Genomic DNA, 19,512 nt, shown 5'->3' with positions numbered 1-19,512 from the left:
ATGAAACTGCACTTGAATTTGGTAGCCTTGCACCCTGCATGAAATGGAATTTCAAGGAATAGCCGTGAGTCAACTACCAGCCCACCAGCCGTGAGTGAGTCAACTGCCAGCGCAACAGGCTTGAGTGACTGAGCTGCCAGCCCAAGAATCCATTTGGCCCACAATGTCCATACTAGCCCTCTGGAAACCAGTCCCTTCAGCCCACAACACCCATACTAGCGCTCCAGAAAGCCAGCCCCAACCCCCCCCCACCCCACTGGCCACCAATATTGGAATTGGTGGAGAGGTGGAATATTGCGTTGGGGGACCAGCCCTCCCGTGTGATGCTGGGACCCAATGGGTCCCACTTAGTCTAGTTTTATATACTTCTATTAAGTCTCCCATTTAGAGGCCAATTAACTGGATGTTTTCAAGAGATAGTTGGATATAGCTTTTCGGACTAACGGAATCAAGGGATACGGGGAGAAAGCAGGAACGGGGTACTGATTTTGAATGATCAGCCATGATCATATTGAATGGCAGATGCTGGTTCAAAGGGCCGAATGGCCTACTGGATCTATTTTCTATGTTTATATATTTTGCCCCTCAACCTCCGATGTTCCAGAGAAAACAATCCAAGTTTATCCAACCGCTCTCTGCAGCTGAAACCCTTTAATCCAGGCAGTATTCTGGTAAACCTCTGTACCCTCTCCAAAGCATCCACATCTTTCCTCTAATAAAGCAAACAGAACTGAATGCAATACTCCAAATGCAGTTTAACCAAAGTCCTATAGAGGTGCATCATGACTTCCTGACTCCTTAATCCAATGCCCCTAGAAATTAAAGCAAGCAGACCATATGCCTTTTGGGTGAATGGTCGGGTTTTAGAGCAGAGAGATTGAGAAGTTCAGGTTCATAGTTGCCTGAAAATGGCGTCACAGCTATAAATGGTGGTCAAGATGGTTTTGGTACATTGCCCTTCATTAGTCAGGGTTTTTACTATAAATAATGGGACATTATGTTACAGTTATACTAGACATTGATGAGGGCACACTTGGAGTATTGTGTTCCATATTGGTCACCCTGCTATCGGAATCAAACTTCCATCTGGAAACCTAATTCCATCTGGAAACCAGGCAAGGCTAATTTTGAAGTTACTCAGTAACATTTCTTGTTCGTAAGCCTGCTTCAAATACCCACCCATCATCTGTGCAAAAAACGTGCCATGTACATTTAATTTAAATTTGGCCCTTTCACCTTAAAGATATCTTTCCAACTTTAACATTTACACTCTGGAAAAATAGTTCTGCCTGTCTTCCCTATCTCTACCTCTCATAATTTTATATATTCTATCAGGTCTCCCCTCAGCCTCCAACCATCCAGAGTAAAATAAGTAACGTTTCCCCAATCTCTCATTATAGCTAAAAAGATACAAAGTGCTAGAGTAATTCAGTGGGTCAGGCAGCATACCTTGAGAATCTGGGTATGTGACGTTTAGGGTCGGGACCCTTCTTCAGGCTTATCCTCAAGAAATCCATGGTCTCTTGGTATGCTGCATGATCAGCTGAGTTACTCCAGCACTTTGTGTCTTTTTCTGTAAATTAATATCTGCAGTTCCTTTTCTTATAGCAAATACACTCTAATTCAGGCGGCATTCTGTAAACCTCTTTTACACCCTGTGGAAAGTCTCCACATCCTTCCTGTAGTGGGGTGACCGGAATTGTACACAATATTTTAAGTGTGACCTAATCAAAGCATTATTAAGTTGCATCATGACATCCTGACTCTTATACTCAATGCCCCAGCCTCTAAAGACAATCATACCATGTGCAACCTTTACCATTCTAACTGCATTGCCACTTTCAGGAAGCTATGTGCTTAGCCTCCAAGATCAACCTGTACATTAACGTTATTAAGGCTCTTTCCATTAATTGTATACTTCTCCCTTTACATTCAACCTCACAAAGTGCTGCACCTCATACTTGTCTCATTAAATTCCATCTGCCATTTCTCTGCTCATTTCTGCAGCTAATCTATATCCCGCTATGAACCATGACAACTTTCCTTGCAGTCTTCAACTGCAGCAATCTTGCTGTCATCCGCAAACTTCAATTCAATGGTTCAGTGGTTGAATGGATATTTATTGTCACATCTGCAATTAAACATCACATAGTGAAATTCATTTTGCATATAATGCCAGAACCGCCACGTTTGGCACCATTTCATTAAGTTCAAAGTCCGGATTCCCGCATGTTAGTTCTACTGGAGCAGCTCTCAATCCCCTCCGTCGCCCACAACACGCTCGGACGGTGAATCATCGTCTCTCTCTTCTCCTCGCTAGCCATCAACTCCATCTACACTAACCGACACATCTACATGTATGTCTACAGAGACGCAGGAACTGCAGATGCTGGTTTACAGAAAAAGATGCACAGTGCTGGGTAGATCAGGCAACATCGACAGTTGGCAATTCTGGTCTGAAACTAATTCAGACTCGAAATGTCACCAGTTCTTGTTCTCCATAGAGGCTGCCCGACCCACTGAGATACGCCAGCACTTTGTGTCTAATTTTACAGCGCCCCCTCCCTCATGTGCCGCTCCGATCCCCGTCACCGGCAGACAGGCCAGGAGAAGGCAAACCTCAGCACCATGAATCTCGCCCAGCTGCCGAAGTTCACCGGTTCCCCGGTCAGAGCCGCACATTGAGCCAAGCCCACGGCCAAAGAAGGAACAGCTGCCGTTGGACTGGCCCCGCTGCACCTTGTCATCTTCCTACTTAAAAACCAAAGCAATTCCAGCAAACGGGAAGGGAAGAAAGGGAGAAATGCAGGAAGCATGAAGGGGCAGAGAAAGGCTGAGAAAGAGGGGAACATAATTCCATAACACCCTATAATCACTCATCAGGACCATGTGCCTCCTATCACTTTGTACTCTTCTCCACGGTGCTAACACTTACAGTCATAAATATAATTTACATTACAAAATATCGAAGCAAAGAGCTGATTTATTTGGCAACTATTAACTAGACAGTGTCAACTGCTAAGGATTTAATTTCTGTGATCTGAAAAGGCTGGCTGATTGGAATGAATTGCATTAATTTTCTCAGAACTAGAATGTTACTAAGATAATCATTATTATTTTGTACATTGTAAAAAGTGGAAGCAAGAAAGCGAGTATATGATCTGGATGAGGGAATTAATGATCTGGATGAGGGAATTGAATGCAACATCTCCAAGCTTGCGGATGACACGGAGCTGGGGGGTAGTGTTAATTGTGAGGAGGATGCTAGGAGGCTGCAAGGTGACTTGGATAGGTTGGGTGAGTGGGCAAATGCATGGCATATGCAGTATCATGTGGATAAATGTGAGGTTATCCACTTTGGTGGCAAAAACAGGAAAGTAGACTTATCTGAATGGTGGCCGATTAGGGAAAGGGGAGATGCAACAAGACCTGGGTGTCATAGTACACCAGTCATTGAAAGTAGGCATGCAGGTGCAGCAGGCAGTGAAGAAACCGAATGGTATGTTAGCATTCATAGCAAAAGGATTTGAGTATAGGAGCAAGGAGGTTCTACTGCTGTTGTACAGGGTCTTGGTGAGACCACACCTGGAGTATTGCGTACAGTTTTGGTCTCCTAATCTGAGGAAATACATTCTTGCCGTAGAGGGAGTACAGAGAAGGTTCACCAGACTGATTCCTGGGATGTCAGGACTTTCATATGAAGAAGTACTGGATAGACTCGGCTTGTACTCGCTAGAATTTAGAAGATTGAGGGGGGATCTTATAGAAACTTACAAATTCTTAAGGGGTTGGACAGGCTAGATGCAGGAAGATTGTTCCCGATGTTGGGGAAGTCCAGAACAAGGGGTCACCGTTTAAAGATAAGGGGGAAATCTTTTAGGACCAAGATGAGAAAAACATTTTTCACACAGAGAGTGGTGAATCTCTGGAATTCTCTGCCACAGAAGGTAGTTGAGGCCAGTTCATTGGCTATATTTAAGAGGGAGTTAGATGTGGCCCTTGTGGCTAAAGGGATCAGGGGGTATGAAGAGAAGGCAGGTACAGAATACCGAGTTGGATAGTCAGCCATGATCATATTGAATGGCGGTGCAGGCTCAAAGGGCCGAATGACCTACTCTTGCACCTATTTTCTATGTTCTATGTATATAGAAATAGACTCACATCAATCAGGCTAATTAAACTACATTGCAAATGTCACATGTGCTAAGACTGCAACACTACAAGATGGGAGGAAATAGAAAAAAACATTTAATTATGGAAATTGCGAAAGAAATAAAGATGAAAGGCTTAAAAATTATTAAAGGAATTAATTCTTATTATTAATTTCTGTGCTGTCATTATTGCCTGTAATTGGTGACCATTCACGATGAGCATTGGAGAAGTGAGCAGAGGGACCAATGCTTACTTACTTGTACTAATTTCCAACAGCTGTTTGTTATCAATCACCATTATGCATAAATAGAAGCATAAGTAACCAGGTAAAATCATTAACTAACTTGCAATACAAAAGTTATAATTATCAACAATTACTTGTTACTTGGAATAATATACTATAACTTAATCAATTTGTTCCAAAGGTTATACATTTCAATGAAATCTTGCAAAAAACTTAACATGTTTTACCTTTAATGAGGATAAGAACCCAGATCACAACCAATGGATTATATTTCATGGTTGTTGGTGCTGCTGGTAAACTTATGTCCCTTTGAATGGTTTTTATACTTAAGATCAGTTCACTGATATGCAAATCAAAGGCGGAAGTGAAAACTGGAAATATTGGCTTCCAGTAATTAAATCTGGAATTGTAAAGGACCAATGCACTTCCTTATTGCAACTGTAAAAACAATTTGCTTTCTTATTCTAAAGAAAAAGATTGCAAATTAAATAAATACATTGAAATTAAATTACTGCATTTGGTCTCTTGTATGTTCATATACTTGGTCTTCCCAGCCCTGCTTCCAAGACCTAATGCAATCAGATAGACACAAAATGCTGGAGTAACTCAGCAGGTCAGGCAGCATCTCTGGAAAAATTATCTGCTCCGCAATCAGCACACAAGGGGGCAGGAAAGTTAAGTTTCACAAATCATTCAGAGATGCCCCATTAATTATTGTGGTGAAACTTGGAAAACTAAAGATAAAACAAAAAACATTACTCAAAGCCTTGCTACGACCATAATTCAGGCAAGTAGCCCATTTTATTTTTTTTACATGATGTAACATATTGATAACATATTGAGAACCTAGATAAGATTGAACAAACTTATACTAACTTAAAACCGTATACACCATATGGTATTAAAGGAATTGAGGCTGCCTTTCAGAGGAGAAATAAAATAGCTATGTTTGAGATCCTTAAATTGATCATAATTTAATTACTTTGAAGTTAATTTCATTTGAAAAATACTCTTTAGACTCAAAATGTATGAAAAAAAAACATAAAGCATATGCCAAATAATTTAGATGTTAGAAACACATGACATTTAATAAAAAGGAACAGCAGATTTGGTTTTATACCAAAGATACACACAAAATGCTGCAGTAACTCAGCGGGCCTGGCAACATCTTCAGAGAAAATGGATAGGAGACGATTAAGGTCGAGACCCTTCATCAGATATTTATTCTCAGACCTTAATATCAAAATATTACAGTCTAGGGAGCCTGAATTATACCATTTATTACACAAGAATGTACCCATTGGGTCTAATTTAAAAGGCAGTGAGCAACAGTTAAGGCTTGTGGCAATAATGATAGCCATTGCCTATAGTTCTTAAGGATGAAGTGCTCACTGCCTGCGCCCAATGGTTTAAGACATTTCAAGATCTGGAAGTTTCAAAGAAGTCATGGAAAGGATGAAAAAAATAGTCACCAATCTAAAAAAGTAATTATGAGACTTGACATCACCTCCAGGATTCACAGGCAGCTGAAGAGTTCAGTCTGATATAGGAGCAAATTTAAATATGTTTCACTAATCTATTGATTTCTCAGAACGCAGGTGTTCTTGAAGGGCCAGCATTTATTGCCTATTCATATTTGGCTTTATGAACATATGGTGAACAAACGTCTTAAAATGCTGCACTCCTACTGGTGAAGGGTCTCCCACAAAGCTGTGCGGAAGGGAGCTTGAGCATTTGGACCCAGTTCCATTGACCACACTTGGTTCAATGCCTTCTACACCTTGGTGATTCAAGTGTTCATACTGATAATTCTTAGTTGTTGTGCGAATAACTACTTTTACCCAGTGATGAGGGTTGTACAACAACAAATAATTCAGCAGTAATGAATGGAATGCTTGAAAATCTGATTCCCTGCCTTTCTCAATATGTTCAAACAACCCAGTATCATCTTAACTGCTCAAAGAATCTCCAAATTTATAATAGAATGGAATAGTACAGATTAAGTCATTTTGCCCCCTATGTCTGTGCTGGCTTGTGGAAAACTATTTAAATTTACTTTTTACTATAAATCATTGCATCCCCCCCCCCCCCCCCCCCCCCCCCCCCCCCCCCCACCACCTCCTAATAGTTATTCAATTCCTTTTTTCATAAATTTTTATTAAATTGGCTTCCAAGCTTCAATTTCAAACAACATGTTTATCTCTGGTGTCCTCTGGTTACCCATTGAATGTAATTCCACAATGAACTTATACAGCTCCAATAATTAAAACTATACTTTACATTAAGAAATTTTAGCTGCAGAGCTTTCCTTTCTATAATTTTATTTTTAAATCACATACATTTCTTAAGTTTTGTCTGAGATGCAATTATTGTTCCAGTTTTAGTATTTAACTGAACCAACTGGGACCCGTTGGATCCCTGTCACACGGGAGGCCTGGTTCCCCAACGCAACCTGTTCCCCAACGCAATATTGCACCACTAACCCGTAGCTCCCACGAGAAGCGTGGTCCCCCAACTCAACCCGTTGCCGAACGTAAGATTCCAGCACTCCTCTACCTCCCCCGGCATTGGACATAAAAAAAATTGAAATTGCACTTCCCCAATTGCAATACCAATTCACCCTCCCCCCCTGACCTGCCAGGAGCTGGAGTGAGTGTTGTATGATGGCAACATTGTTGCAAATATCGGGTGGGGGACTGTAATATCCTATTCAGGTGAAAAGATGGTGGAAGCACTGAGCTTTCCTTTTTAGCCACTTTGTATCGCAGTTTGTTGGAAGCTGGCAGGAAGGATTTTAACAGTAAAAATCTTGTTAAAGTTAGCTATTTTAAAACTATACATATCAATAACGTGAAATATAACATAAAATGTGAAGAAACTTGATACGAACGACCATGGGAAAAAAGCTGAGTAAGATTCTTCAAAAAATGTTCATGTTATTGTGTACCGTTTTGGCGTAGCTCCTGAGATCACAGACAAACAAGTCGAGACTTTTAACAATATATAGATGAGATAACTCAGATTTTGGAATTTAATCCTTCAAGTAAGCCTAATAAGTTAATATGCTTGAGGGACACTTTTTCTCTGAGTTGACAACAAAGCAAATATATACTGGTAACATGTAATTGCCAGTATCATGTTACCATTTATTTTACAACTAAATAAATGTTAAAATGATACTTAGGGTGTTTTAGTAAGGGTGACTCTGTCCGTGTTACAAACTGGGGGAAGGGGAGTGGAGCTGCGGAATTTCGAGGAGACCCTAGTGAGGGCCTCATCCATAAAGGAAGAGGTGAGCCCCCGTTCCTTGCAGAATGAGGACATCTCCAATGAACTGGTAAGGAATCCTAAAGAATGAGGACATCTCCAATTACCTGCTATGGAATCGCCTTGCTACCTCCATGGCTCTTATGCCCTGACAAATGAAGGTCACAATCCTTAATACCACAATCACCACATTATTTACCTTTTGCTGTCACCATTAGTGATCTGTTGACGTACTTTGAGGTACTTCTGTTTTTACTTCTGTTCTTTCTATTAATCCCTAAAATCCCAGCATTCTTATTAATTCTTCCCACATGCATCTCCTTGAATTTATGGAATTAAATTTAATCTATTCTTGCTTCGTCTAGCTGATCAGTATTGTTTTGTAATCTAAGACTTTTGTCCTATCACCACTACCACCAATGTTTGTCTCACTTCAAACTCACTAATTATACACCTTACATTCATATGCAAATCATTAATGTACAGTGAGGATCATGATACATTATTGATTTGTATATGAACACAGTAAATAGGGAGGGTATCAACACTGATATATTTGGTACATCACTGTTCACAGCCTTCCATTCACTAAAGCAACTTACCATCATCATCCGCTCTTTCCTATTACCAAACAAACATTGGATCCAATTTATAACCTGCCTTAAATCCAATAGTGTAGGAAAGAACTGCAGATGCTGGTTTAAACAAAGGTAGACACAAAATGCTGGAGAAACTCAGCGGGACAGGTAGCATCTCTGGAGAGAAGGAATGGGCAACGCGAAATGTCAGCCAGAGATGCTGCCTGTCCCACTGAGTTACTCCAGCACTTTGAATCCAATAGTCTATGACCTTCCAATTGGAGACATATCAAAGGTCTTATTGAAGTCCATGCACATTACATTGCCCCCTTCAATACCTCATTTAACAAATTGTTCAGATAGGATCTCCCACTTGCAAAGCCGTGCTTATTACTCCTGATCAGCTCCTGATTTCCTTGTGTAGATTCATCCTTTCCCTCAGAATTTTTACCAGTAACTCCCTTGCCACTGATGACAAGACTCGCTTATTCTTGCTGTCATTGAATAAAGATAGCACATTTGATATCCTCTGGTCATCTGTCATCTCACTTAAAGGGCCTGTCCCACTTTCCCGAGTTATTCATGAATTCTCCTGAGTTATTCACAAATTCTCCCGAGTTTTCAAACTCGCAGAATGTTCGTAACGAGTCCGTAGGAAGCCGTATGAGTCCGTGGATATATCGTAGCAGCTCGTTCTGGGCTATTTTTTTACTCGTGGACATTTTTGATCATGCTGAAAAAAGTCCCGACTTACCTGATGCCCCGTGTACCTACGGCCGTTGCCAGACTATTTGGGCAGATCTTATCATCTGATTGTTAAATTGACCTTCCTATAATTTAGGATCTTAATTTCTGAGTCATCCTTATCGCTTTGTATAACTACCTGGAAGCAGGGCCAGCCTTAATCTAATTGGACCAATTGCTCCCAATTGGGCCCCGCACCTCCTGAGGCTGGCCATGCCTGGAAGCTTGCCATGTATGATTATTACCCCTAATAAGGTCAATCACAAGCACTTCAACAACTTGACAGATTTCATTTCCCATGATTACTGTCCCTTTTCCAGGAGGCCTATCTACCTACTGGTTTAAAATGGTTTCCCGAATATACCTTTAAAAATTCCAATCCCTTCAAACCTTTCAGACTAAGGCAATCCCAGTTAATATTGAGGAAGGTGAAATCTCTCGTGACTACAATCTTAGTGCTCTTATACCACTTTGTGATTTATGTCCTGCTGAGTGTTTGGTAGCCTGTACTTTATAATGCTCAATTTTTTAATTCTTAGCTCTACCCACATGGCCTCAATTTAAGAGCGGTCTAAGACATCCTTGTTCATCACCACAACGATGAGCTCCTCATTAACCCCTTCTCTTCACTTCCTCATCCATCACGACTGATGCTTGTCTACTCTGTAACACTGAGATGCATCCTTGCCCTTCTTTCAACAATATCTCTGCAATTGCAACCATATCATGTTTCGATTTGGTGATAAACACCGAGTTCAAATGCTTTATGAGTTATGCACCTTGCATTAAAACCGATGTAATTTGGCCATCAAATTCTCCAAATCATCTTTATATGCCTATGATAGACACATGTCTAGTCCTGGTCTGTCTAATGAAATTAGTTTTTCTGCTATATTTTACTGTATCTCCCAGGCTCCAACCATTCACCTTTTCTGTGCACCATTTCATTCCCACAGTGATTTAAATTCTCCCAAACAGCACAACCAAAACTCCCTGAAGGGCTGTGGGCTCTATTTTGGTTCAGGTGCATCCTACTTTTACAAGTTCCACAACTACCAAAAACTGTCCTGGTGATTGAAAAATCTAAAGCCCTATGGGTGATCATTGGTTGGCTCAGACTCAGTGGGCCGAAAGGCCTGTTTCCACACTGTATCTCTAAAACTAAACCTAAACCCTACCTCCTGCCCTGACCTTTTAGCCGCTCATTCATCTGACCCTTATTGCAAAACTCACTCGGATTTGACATCAAAAAGTAAGATGATGACTGGCGAGTGGGAGGCTTTCAAAAGTGAGATGGCAAAAGTATAGGGCAGCATGTTCCTGTTCGGGTGAAGAATAAAATTCACAATGGAAGAAGTCATCAAAGAATTGTTGCAGAGCATTGTTTTTCCGATTAGAGTCTAGGGAATCGGCGTGAGTCCACTGATTTTTGTTATCTACATTAACAATTTGGATGGCAATGTAGTTGACTTTGTTAGGAATTTTGCAGATTACACCAAAATTGGTGGTATAGTGGACAATGAGGAAAAATATCTAAAATTAAAACAATTGAGAAGGTAGGCTTAGGAATTGCAAGGCGTTGCACTTCGGTATGTCAAACCAGCCCAGGATTTGTACAGTATAAATGTTAGAGCCCTGAAGAGTGTTGTGGAACAGACAGATCTGGGTGTACAGATGCATGGCTCCCTGAAAGTGGTGGCTCAGGTGGGTAGTGTGGTGAAGAAGGCATTTTGCATGTTTGCCTTCACTGGGAAGGGTATTGCGTAAAAAAATTAGGACATCATGATACAGGTGTACAAGTTGTTGGAGTAATGTGTGCAGTTCTAGTTACCCAGCTGGAGAAAATAAGTCATTCAGTCGAATTAGGTGCAGATGATATTCAGCAGTATGTTACCTGGACTTGTGGGCTTTATTTATAGGAGATACAGGATAGAGTGGGTCATTTTCCTTTGGAACATAGGAGACTGAGGAGTGAGCTGTTTGAGTTCACAGTCTTTTTCCCAGGGTAGATGATTCTACAACTCCAGGGATTAAGTTTATGGTGAGAAGGCAGAGGTTTAAGAAAGAACTCAGGGTAACTTTTTTTTCACCCTCTGGGTAGTTTGAACTGGAAAACTGTTGGAGGAAGCTTCAGAGGCAGATACAACTTTCAAAACAGATTTGGACAGATGGAAGGATAGGACGGGTTTATAAGGATAAGGCCAAATGTAGGCAACTGGGACGAGCCCAGCATGCCATCTTGGTCAGCATGGACAAGTTGGGCCGAAGAACATATTTCCCTGCTGTGTTGCTCTTTAACTATATTTCTGTCACTCATTATTTACAAGGAAGTACAGTTGAAATAAAATAATTCTAGAAATGTCGATTACATTCTAATCCCATGACTTTCATCAGAAACAGAAAGCCTGGGTATTTGACAGATATAAGATGACAAAGGGGAGTCTCCACAAACGTTGTAACAGGTTGGTCTTGTTTGACTATTCTAAGTGATTGCGTGAGGAAGTTATTTCCATAATGAGATTGACTGATCCTTGGCTAGGCAGACATTGTGAAATAAGGAAAATTAACATATGCATGGTGATTAAAAGCTTTTGTGCTTTATTATATAAATTATGCTCTAATTAAAATAGCCAATTTTTTCAAGCCTTTCATTGTATTTGCCATAACAAATATGTAAAGTCCATATGATTCCTTTAAAATAATAACAGAGCCTCGATAGCCCTCCAGGATGGACGTAGCCCTCCAGGATGAATTCTCAATTATTTTCCGAGTCCAGTAGTAGTATTTTGAAACTTTTAGTTTAGTTTAGTTTAATGAAACAGCATGGAAACAGTCCCTTAGGCCCATCGAGTCTGTGCTGACCAGCGATCCCAGCACACTAACACTATCCTACACACACTAAAGACCATTTACCATGCCAATTAGCTGACAAGAGTGTACATCTTGTGCACATCACATTACCCTCTTCAAAACCTATTTTAACAAATTGTTCAGATAGGATCTCCCACCTGCAAAGCTGTGCTGATTACTCCTGATCTGTCCTGATTTCCTTGTGTAGATTCATCTTTTCCCTCAAAATTTTTACCAGTAGTTCCATTATCACTGATGATAGACTCGCTTATTCCTGCTGCCCTTATTGAATAAAGATAGCACATTTGATATCCTCTGGTCATCTGGCATCTCGCTTAAGGACAGTGAAAGTCGAAGGATCTGTATCAGGCACTCAGCAATCTCCCGCTTTGCCACCTAGGGATTTATCCAACTTTTAATGCTCATTAAGATATCTAATATCTAATATCTGCTTTTTAATTATAACGTGCTGCAGAATATCCCCATCCAATGTCCTTGAAATCTGCAACTATGCTGTCGTTTTCCTTAGTGAATACCAACGTGATGTTTGCATTTTTAACCACAGCAACTTTGCCTCCAGACCTTACTTTTCATTATCAAATCCTTATCAGTCACTTCTACAGAAAGAAGTTAACCCTGAACTAACACTATTTTGCTTCTAAAAGACTACAATTTGTCAGATTCAGCTGCAATTAGCCACTGCCAGACTATTTTGGCAGATTTATCATCTGATTTTTCACTTGTTGTATGTGACGGCTGGTGGGGTGAAAGGTGAGGACTAGGGGACTCTGCCCTTGTTGCGAGTGGGGGGGATGGGGAGAGAGAGCAGTTTTGCGGGGTATGGAAGAGACCCTGGTGCGAGCCTCATCTATGGTGGAGGAGGGGAACCCCCATTCCCTGGAGAATGAGAACATTTTACATGCTTGCCTTCATTGGGAAGTGTATTGTGTATAAAATTGGGACATCATGATACAGCTGTACAAGTCGTTGGAGTTCTAGTTGCCCAGCTGGAGGAAAGAAGTCATTAAGTTGTAATAGGTGCAGATGATATTCAGCAGTATGTTGGCTGAACCTGTGGGCTTTAGTGTATGAGACATGATAGGGTGGGACAAAGGAGACTGAGGGGTGAGCTGTTTGAGTCGTGAAAAAGAAAGAGGGAATAGGTTATGTTCACAGTCTTTTTTTCCCAGGGTAGATGATTCTACAACTCCAGGGATTAAGTTTATGGTGAGAGGGAAGATGTTTAAGAAAGAACTCAGGGTAACTTTTATTTCACCCTCTGGGTAGTTTGAACTGGAATGAGCTGTTGGAGGAAGCTATAGAGGCAGATACAACTTTTAAAATATATTTGGACAGATGGAAGGATAGGATGGGTTTATAAGAATAAGGCCGAATGCATGCAACTGGGACGAGCCCAGCATGCCATCTTGGTCAGCATGGACAAGTTGGGCCGAAGAACATATTTCCCTGCTGTGTTGCTCTTTAACTATATTTCTGTCACTCGTTACTTACAAGGAAGTACAGTTGAAATAAAATAATTCTAGAAATGCCGATTACATTCTAATCCCATGACTTTCATCAGAAACAGAAAGCCTGGGTATTTGACAGATATAAGATGACAAAGGGGAGTCTCCACAAACGTTGTAACAGGTTGGTCTTGTTTGACTATTCTAAGTGATTGCGGGAGGAAGTTATTTCCATAATGAGATTGACTGATCCTTGGCTAGGCAGACATTGTGAAATAAGGAAAATTAACATATGCATGGTGATTAAAAGCTTTTGTGCTTTATTATATAAATTATGCTCTAATTAAAATAGCCAATTTTTTCAAGCCTTTCATTGTATTTGCCATAACAAATATGTAAAGTCCATATGATTCCTTTAAAATAATAACAGAGCCTCGATAGCCCTCCAGGATGGACGTAGCCCTCCAGGATGAATTCTCAATGATTTTCCGAGTCCAGTAGTAGTATTTTGAAACTTTTAGTTTAGTTTAGTTTAATGAAACAGCATGGAAACAGTCCCTTAGGCCCATCGAGTCTGTGCTGACCAGCGATCCCAGCACACTAACACTATCCTACACACACTAAAGACCATTTACCATGCCAATTAGCTGACAAGAGTGTACATCTTGTGCACATCACATTACCCTCTTCAAAACCTATTTTAACAAATTGTTCAGATAGGATCTCCCACCTGCAAAGCTGTGCTGATTACTCCTGATCTGTCCTGATTTCCTTGTGTAGATTCATCTTTTCCCTCAAAATTTTTACCAGTAGTTCCATTATCACTGATGATAGACTCGCTTATTCCTGCTGCCCTTATTGAATAAAGATAGCACATTTGATATCCTCTGGTCATCTGGCATCTCGCTTAAGGACAGTGAAAGTCGAAGGATCTGTATCAGGCACTCAGCAATCTCCCGCTTTGCCACCTAGGGATTTATCCAACTTTTAATGCTCATTAAGATATCTAATATCTAATATCTGCTTTTTAATTATAACGTGCTCCAGAATATCCCCATCCAATGTCCTTGAAATCTGCAACTATGCTGTCGTTTTCCTTGGACAGATGGAAGGATAGGATGGGTTTATAAGAATAAGGCCAAATGCATGCAACTGGGACGAGCCCAGCATGCCATCTTGGTCAGCATGGACAAGTTGGGCCGAAGAACATATTTCCCTACTGTGTAGCTCTTTGACTCTATATTGATTCTATTATTTACAAGGAAGTACAGTAGAAATAAAATAATTTTAGAAAAGCCAATTACATTTAAATCCCATGACTGGAATTCCTCATCTGAAACAGAATGTCATTGTATTTGACAGATCTCATCTTATTACAATAAGATGACATGGGAGAGTGTCTACAAATATTGTAACAGGTTGGTCTTGTTTGACTGGTCTAAGTGATTGCGTAATCGACCTAATTGGCGAATTTAGAAGAGTTTGAAAAAATGACATGTTGAAGACCTCCTTCAACTATGTAGAAGACCTCCTTCGAACTCCTTCGACCACGTTGAAGACCAGCTTCGACTAGCTACGACTAGCTACGACTAACTTCTGGAAAATTGGACACTGAATAGTGTAGAGTGAAGACGACCTCCTTCGACCTCCCTTCAGACTATCTACAACAACCTTTGATTACCGCCCACTACCCTCGATTACCTACGACTAACATGCCGACCTACTACGACCTACTACGACTAAAACTACGAGTAAAAAAAATATCGATTTTTTCAATGGCGACCTTTTTTTACTCGCGGGCATTTTTTAACATATTGAAAAAAAACGCTGCAACCTAGCTGAGGCCTCGAGTACGTGGAGACCACTCTAGAGCATGAAGGAGTGTTACGAAAAACCTCCTACGACCTTGTGTCGACTATGCTGCGAGTATGAGTCGAGGGCAAACTCACCAGAACTCGCTGATTAGGTCGCCCAAGTGGGACAGGCCCTTAAGGAAATTACTTCCACAATGAGTTTGACTGATCCTTCGCTAAGCAGACATTGTAAAATAAGGAAAATTGACATATGCATGGTGAATAAAAGCTTGTGTACTTTATTATAAAATAGCCAATTTTTTCAAGCCTTTCATTGTATTTGTCATAACAAAAATGTAAAGTCCATAAGATTCCTTTAAAATAATAACTGAGCCTCGATAACCCTCCAGGATGGATATAGGATCATTGAATTATCAATGATTTGCCGAGTCCAATGGTAGTATTTTAAAACTTTTAGTTTAGTTTAGTTTGGAGAAACTGTATGGAAACAGTCCCTTAGGCCAATCGAGTCTGTGCTGACCAGCGATCCCTGCACATCAACACTATCGTACACACACTAAAGACAATTTAAAATTATATCAAACCAATTAGCTGACACACTTGTACGTCTTTGGCAGGAAACAGATCCCGGAGAAACCAGGTCACAGGGAGAATGTACAAACTGTGTACAGACAGCATCTGTAGTCAGGATCAAACCTGGGTCTTTGGCGGTGTAAGGCAGCGACTCGATCGCTGCGCCACTGTGCCGCCCACATTTATTCAACCACAACGTTTATGCGGCATCAGAACAAAACATTAAAGTATTTGCAGACCTTAACTAAAATCTAAACATATCATGACTAACAAATCAAAGAAACTATGGAACTGCAACTGAGGGACTGAAAGTTGAACATGGTGAAAGGCAAAAGATACTCGATTAACACTTTTACAGAACAGATACAGAATACACTGCTCAAATACAAGCTTCCTTAATTTTGGCCGGCATGGTGGTGCAGCGGTTGAGTTGCTGCCTTAAAGTGCCAGAGACCTAGGTTCGATCATGACTATGGGTGCTGTCTGGGGTGCTGTCTGTACGACGTTTGCACGTTCTCCCTCTGAATCACGTCGGTTTTCTCTGGCTGCTCCGGTTTTCTGTCGCACTCCAAAGATATAGAGGTTTGTTGGGTAAATGGCTTCGGTAAAAACTGTAAATTGACCCTAATATCCAATGGGTATTTATTTATTTATTGTCACATATGCAAATAAACATTACATTTGCTGACAGGGGCGCAAATCCCGGGGGGGGGGCCAGGTGGGACACGTCCCCCCCTATTTTGAGAGGTGTGGTACGATCCCCCCCATTTTTTTGTAATCCGGATTTTAAAACCCGGTGAAATCTCCGCTTTCCGCGAGACAGTGGGGGTGGGACTGATGATCGAGGGAGCCGATTAGACGAGATAGACGTTGGTCAGCAGGTAATGGGGGCGGCACATGATGATTTAGCACGATCATTGGAGGAGGGAGGTGTCGGTCAGAAGCGGAAGTAAGGGGTTGAGACTGAGGATAGAGCACAGTGATTGGAGGAGGGAGACGTGCCAAAACACTCTCAAAACAGACCTGCGCCTCATCCACAGCCAGGATTGATTCCAGCTCTCCGGCGCTGTCCCGAGTGCCCCCCCTCCCCCCACGCCCCCGGGTGGGGGCCAGAGACGTCGTGAGTCAGATGGGAACTGTGCCCCCAGGCCCACAGCCAGCGCAGAGAAGCAGCGCTAAACCCAGCTCAACTCTGCCTGTCCCACCAGGTTAACCTACAGACCTGCCTGGACTTGCGGGAAATATGGCCCAGGTGTACAGCCAGCGCGGAGAAGCAGCGCTGGTGTCCCGTCAGTCCAGACAGGGCTGTAGGTTAACCTGGCAGGACAGGCAGAGTTGAGCTGCATTTAGCGCTGGATTGAGCCTCCGAAGACTCGCGTGTGTGTGTGAGTGTGCGCATGCACGCGCGGCCGCCAATAAATTGTGTCCCATCTGTCCCCCTCCATATTTTGATAGCGATTTCCGTGCCTGCATTTGCAAATAATGCAAGCTGTTTGGTGCCCTTTCATCAAGTTAAATGTCCCGGCCTGGCCATGCTTAGTGTTGATGTCCTCAGCCGCTGCTTCACCACTACAGTCCACGTCTGATCCATGTGCTCGGCCACTTGGATCAACCGCAGGCTGTTGCAGGGCCTCCAGCAGCCCAACCCACCATCAAGGCACTGTACTGTTTCCCGCAGCCAATCTGCTTACCGGCCCTCCATTCCACACCTTATACTCTGGGAAGGCAGGTTGGGCCTCCAGGCGGGTTCCACGTCCACAGCACTGGTCCTAGTGAGCTGGGCCTCAAGGGGTGTCTTCCGTCCACAGCTGGCAATTCCCCAGTCTGCAGCAGGCGAGCTGGGCCTCCATGGCAGGTACCGGTCTGCGACGCGGGTCATCTGTCCACTTCTGGCGAGTCAGGCCTGGATCCTCCATCCGTGGCGGGTAAGTACCTGGTCTCCAGCAGGCAAAATTTACGGGGTGACATTTACAGGTTGAAATTTATGAGTTGTCTTTAAATACAGGAAGACTGGAGGGTGGCCAATGTTGTGCCACTATTCAAGAAGGGCTGCAGGGAAAATACTGGGAACTACCCTCTATAAGACGAGTGAGCTTAACATCTGTAGTTGAAAAGTTACTTGAGGTTATTCGAAGGGCCGAATGGCCTACTCCTGCACCTATTTTCTATGTTTCTATGTTTCTATGTTTACATTGTCGGCAGCTATGGAAGGTTAGATCACAGGGTTCCAAAGAGAGAGCTGAATGGATAGAAAATTGGCTTAATTGGAGGAAGCAGACGATGATGGTGGAACGTTGCTTCTTGGACTGGAGGCCTGTGACTGGTGGTGCACCTTAAGGTTTGGTGCTGAGCCCGTTAGTGTTTGACATCTACATCTATGATTTGGATGAGAACATACATATCAAGATTAGCAAGTTTGCTAATGATACAAAAGTGGGTGGTATTGCAGATAGTGAAGATGGTTGCGAAAAATTGCAGCAGGATCTTGATCGATTGGCCAGGTGGGCTGAGGAATAGTTGATGGAATTTAATACAGAGAAACATGAGGTGTTGCATTTTAGGAAGTCTAACATGGGCAGGACCTACACAGCGAATGGTAGGGCTCTGGGGAGTGTTGTAGAGCAGAGGGATCTAGGAGTGCTGGTGCAGGGTTCCTTGAAGGTCAAGTCGCAGGTAGATAAGGTGGTAAAAAAGGTTTTTGGTACATTGGCCTTCATCAGTCAGAGTATTGAGTATAGAAGTTGGGAGGTCATGTTGCAGTTATACAAGACATTGTTCACATTTAGAGTATTGAGAAGAGATCACATTTAGAGTATTGTGTTCAGTTCTGGGCACCATGTTATAAGCTGGAAAGGGTACAGAGAAGATATGCATCAAAGATTTCTCAGAGATAGCAAAGAGGAAATAAATAGCACAAATACAATTAAAAAAGTTGAGACTGATTAAAAAGCGAACATATTCCATCAGAACATGGTGGAAAGTCAGATTTCTCGAAATCAGGCTGATAAGTAGCCTTCCACTACAGGAAACCTGCACTGCACCAGCAGACCTACTCATCCAAGGATTTATTAGAGAGAAAAACATTACCTTGGACACAGGGCATTTTTGGGAATTGTGTTCTTAGACCAGTAGCAATAAAGTGTTTATAATCAGTGGCACTGTGTCTTGCCTGTAATTGAAAACATGGCAATCTTGAATGCTGGCAACGAGATGTGGTTTGCTGTAGTTGTAATGGTGGCTGTGAAGAAACTGAACACTGAAAGACTTAGACTAGGTTATTATAACAATCTAGATGTTTTTGTTGTTGCTACAGCTTCTGCCCCATGATCTAGAAGTTGGCATTCTCGCCATTGGCATTCTCGCCATTGTGTGGGCGGCGCGACCGACGTCGCAGCGGCCTCTGCAGTCTGCCTGTGTATTTATTTATTTTTTGTCCTGTTGAGGGTTTAGTTTGTAGCGGGTTTTTAAATGTGTATATGTGGGGGGTGGGGGGTGGGGGATGGGTGGGGGAAACATTTAAATCTCTTCCCTGCATGGAGACCCGACCTTTTCCCTGTTTGAAAAATTCTCTTTTAAGGGGCCTTCTCTTCTATTTCTACTTTCCACTTTTTTTTTTTTTTTTTATATACACACTTCACGTTTTTCTACTCTCTACCATCTATTTGCCACTTTTTCCCCTTTCTATTGTTTTCTTTTTCTTGTCTTGCTTACTTCCTTCTCATAACATAAAACTAGAGGTTGTACATAGAATGGATTACGGTATGACATAGTTGGCACCTAAAATTAGGTTCCACTGTACTGTTTTGTACTGTATTAACTTCTAA

At 41.9% G+C, this 19,512-nt stretch overlaps 1 protein-coding gene across 5 annotated transcripts in view; it reads right to left on the bottom strand.

Annotated features, from left to right (window-relative positions):
* LOC116984905 (mucin-2-like) overlaps positions 1-4,699 on the bottom strand; it is an 89,361-nt gene extending 84,662 nt beyond the window's left edge. For all 5 annotated transcript variants that reach the window (XM_033039298.1, XM_033039293.1, XM_033039294.1 and 2 more), the window contains exon 1: positions 4,624-4,699. In XM_033039298.1, coding sequence (XP_032895189.1) covers positions 4,624-4,672 — 49 coding nt within the window. In that variant the 5' untranslated portion in view covers positions 4,673-4,699. The remainder of the gene's footprint in view (positions 1-4,623) is intronic.
* Positions 4,700-19,512: the final 14,813 nt, after the last annotated feature.

Source organism: Amblyraja radiata, chromosome 21 (assembly GCF_010909765.2).
Source record: "Amblyraja radiata isolate CabotCenter1 chromosome 21, sAmbRad1.1.pri, whole genome shotgun sequence".
In the NCBI taxonomy this organism is placed as follows: Eukaryota; Metazoa; Chordata; class Chondrichthyes; order Rajiformes; family Rajidae; genus Amblyraja; species Amblyraja radiata.
The sequence above is the reverse complement of the archived record's forward strand: the minus strand, read 5'-3'. Positions and strand labels throughout refer to the sequence as shown.